Here is a 2,128-nt window from a genome sequence, read left to right on the forward strand (position 1 = left end):
ATAGGATTTCAGACCCTAATTATGTTTAATGCAGCTTTATTTCACTAGACTTTTTTTTTCATTTAAAACATTTTTATTTATTAGCTTTGGTAGTTCCATAATCTGTATAAAATTCAGTGCAATACACCCTATTGCAAGTAATTACGCAAATTTATAGATTTCGTGGTAGCAAACAATTCACATACTGTTATTACAAAGCCAATATTAAACCCACAAACATATGAAATTATGTTTGGAATACATTATTACGTAATTTGTGTACGGACAAAATTTTAAATTGTCTAATTTGTGTGTGTGTATCATATGTATATTGGCTGCTTTGCAGTGGTATACCGCAGGCTTTCGATAACAATAAAGTATGGGAAAATTGCAGTTCTGGTCATTGTTCAGTGTGATAAATTTTCATTTCTTCCTCAGTGAAAATCAGTCTACATATAAGGCACCGAGTATTTTTCGAGTAAACTTGCCGTGACGCAAAATATATTCAGACCATAAATAAGATAGAAAAACGCAAGTGTCAATCTTCGATCAATAATAGTACTCTTGATCGAAGGTGTCAATGGTAGGTTGATGCGGTATTGGTACTACGATAGTACAGTAATGTTGATTAATTTAGGTTAGGTAGCATTTTTACTGGTGGTAGGACATCTTGTGAGTCCACACGGGTAGGTACCATCACCCTGCCTATTTCTGACGTGAAGCAGTAGTGCGTTCCAGTTTGAAGGTCGGGACAGCCGTTGTACCAGGTAGGGAGTGCGCTCGCTATCTAAGCATTATAGAAAAAGAAGGTAAAATTACTTTGAAAAAGCTACAATATGACCAGAACAATACATCGGCATTGGTGTATGTGAGAAAATAATGTGTGAGAGAGACATGTATATGTGAATAAGATGCTCCGGTGAAAAATGATGATTTGTTGTTGTAGCGGACGGTTTCTTATTTAGATATTTATACTTTCTTTGGATTTGTTAGGAGGAAGATTTTTACAATAAAATAAAATAAAATTATGATGCAACTTTCATGGCTGACAGTTTATTCTTACTGACTTTAGAAACAAAATTTAAAAATTATAAAAATATAAATGACAGCTTTGCAACTAAACTTTTTACTGCGGTTCCGAACATGCCCCCGGATGTTGAAAGGTTTCCTTTCAACCCAAAACTAATCCGCAATCAGGGGACAAATCTTATTAAACGACCTCTTGATGACTTCGCTTGAAGTACGAATGTCTGCGACCCGGTTGACTCCGTCGGACCCTGGATAGACAGCTACTATGCGGCCCAGTCTCCATTTAAGTGGCGGGAGATTGTCTTCCTTCACCACAATCAGGCTGTGAAGCTTCAGCGATGACTGATTGGTGCGCCATTTTGTTCTTTGCTGCAGCTCACTAATGTATTCCTTTGACCATCTGGCCCAAAAATGTTGTCGCATAAGCTCTAACCGCTGGAACCTGGTGAGATTGCTTAGCCGGCAGTCCTTGTACTCAGCAGCAGGCATTGCAGTAAGGGGCTGGCCAATGAGAAAATGCCCAGGAGTAAGCGGCATCATGTCATCGGGATCGCTTGATAGTGGAGTCAGCGGCCGAGAATTCAATATTGCTTCGATTTGCGTTAGGACAGTGATCAATTCCTCATAAGTTAAATTACAATTTCCCAATACTCTGTGCATATGGAATTTAATAGATTTAAACCCCGCCTCCCAAAGACCCCCAAAATGAGGAGAGTAAGGTGGACACAGGTGGAAGTTAATACCTTCTTCGATCAAAGCATCAGGCAAAGAATTGCAATTGGATTTTAAGAATGTACCGATTTGTTTTTTACGCACCGACGAATGACGTACCATTGTCCGAATATAATAATATATGAGTAGGCTTACCTCTCCGCGATACCAACCGGCGTATTGCAGAGAGAAAACTATTGCTGGTTAAATCACCTACTAATTCGATATGGATCGCCTTTGTTTTGAAACATACAAAAATCGCGATGGAGACCTTAACGATTCTACAACCTTGACCAAGGCGGTTAACGGACGAGATGGGTCCAGCATAGTCGATGCCTACACACTCGAACGGGCGACCAGGAGTGAGGCGGTGCACAGGTAAATTTCCCTTAAGAGGAGAAACTGTTTA

General features: G+C 39.5%; 1 protein-coding gene across 1 annotated transcript; it reads right to left on the bottom strand.

The window, feature by feature from the left end:
- Window positions 1–1,161: 1,161 nt before the first annotated feature.
- Window positions 1,162–1,842, bottom strand: LOC149500846 (uncharacterized). The gene has a single exon (XM_089735498.1). The coding sequence runs from the start codon at window positions 1,840–1,842 to the stop codon at window positions 1,162–1,164; it is 681 nt and encodes a 226-aa protein (XP_089591624.1).
- Between the last annotated feature and the right edge of the window lie 286 nt (window positions 1,843–2,128).

Source organism: Bombyx mandarina, chromosome 19, assembly GCF_030267445.1.
Source record: "Bombyx mandarina strain Sakado chromosome 19, ASM3026744v2".
Lineage (NCBI taxonomy): Eukaryota > Metazoa > Arthropoda > Insecta > Lepidoptera > Bombycidae > Bombyx > Bombyx mandarina.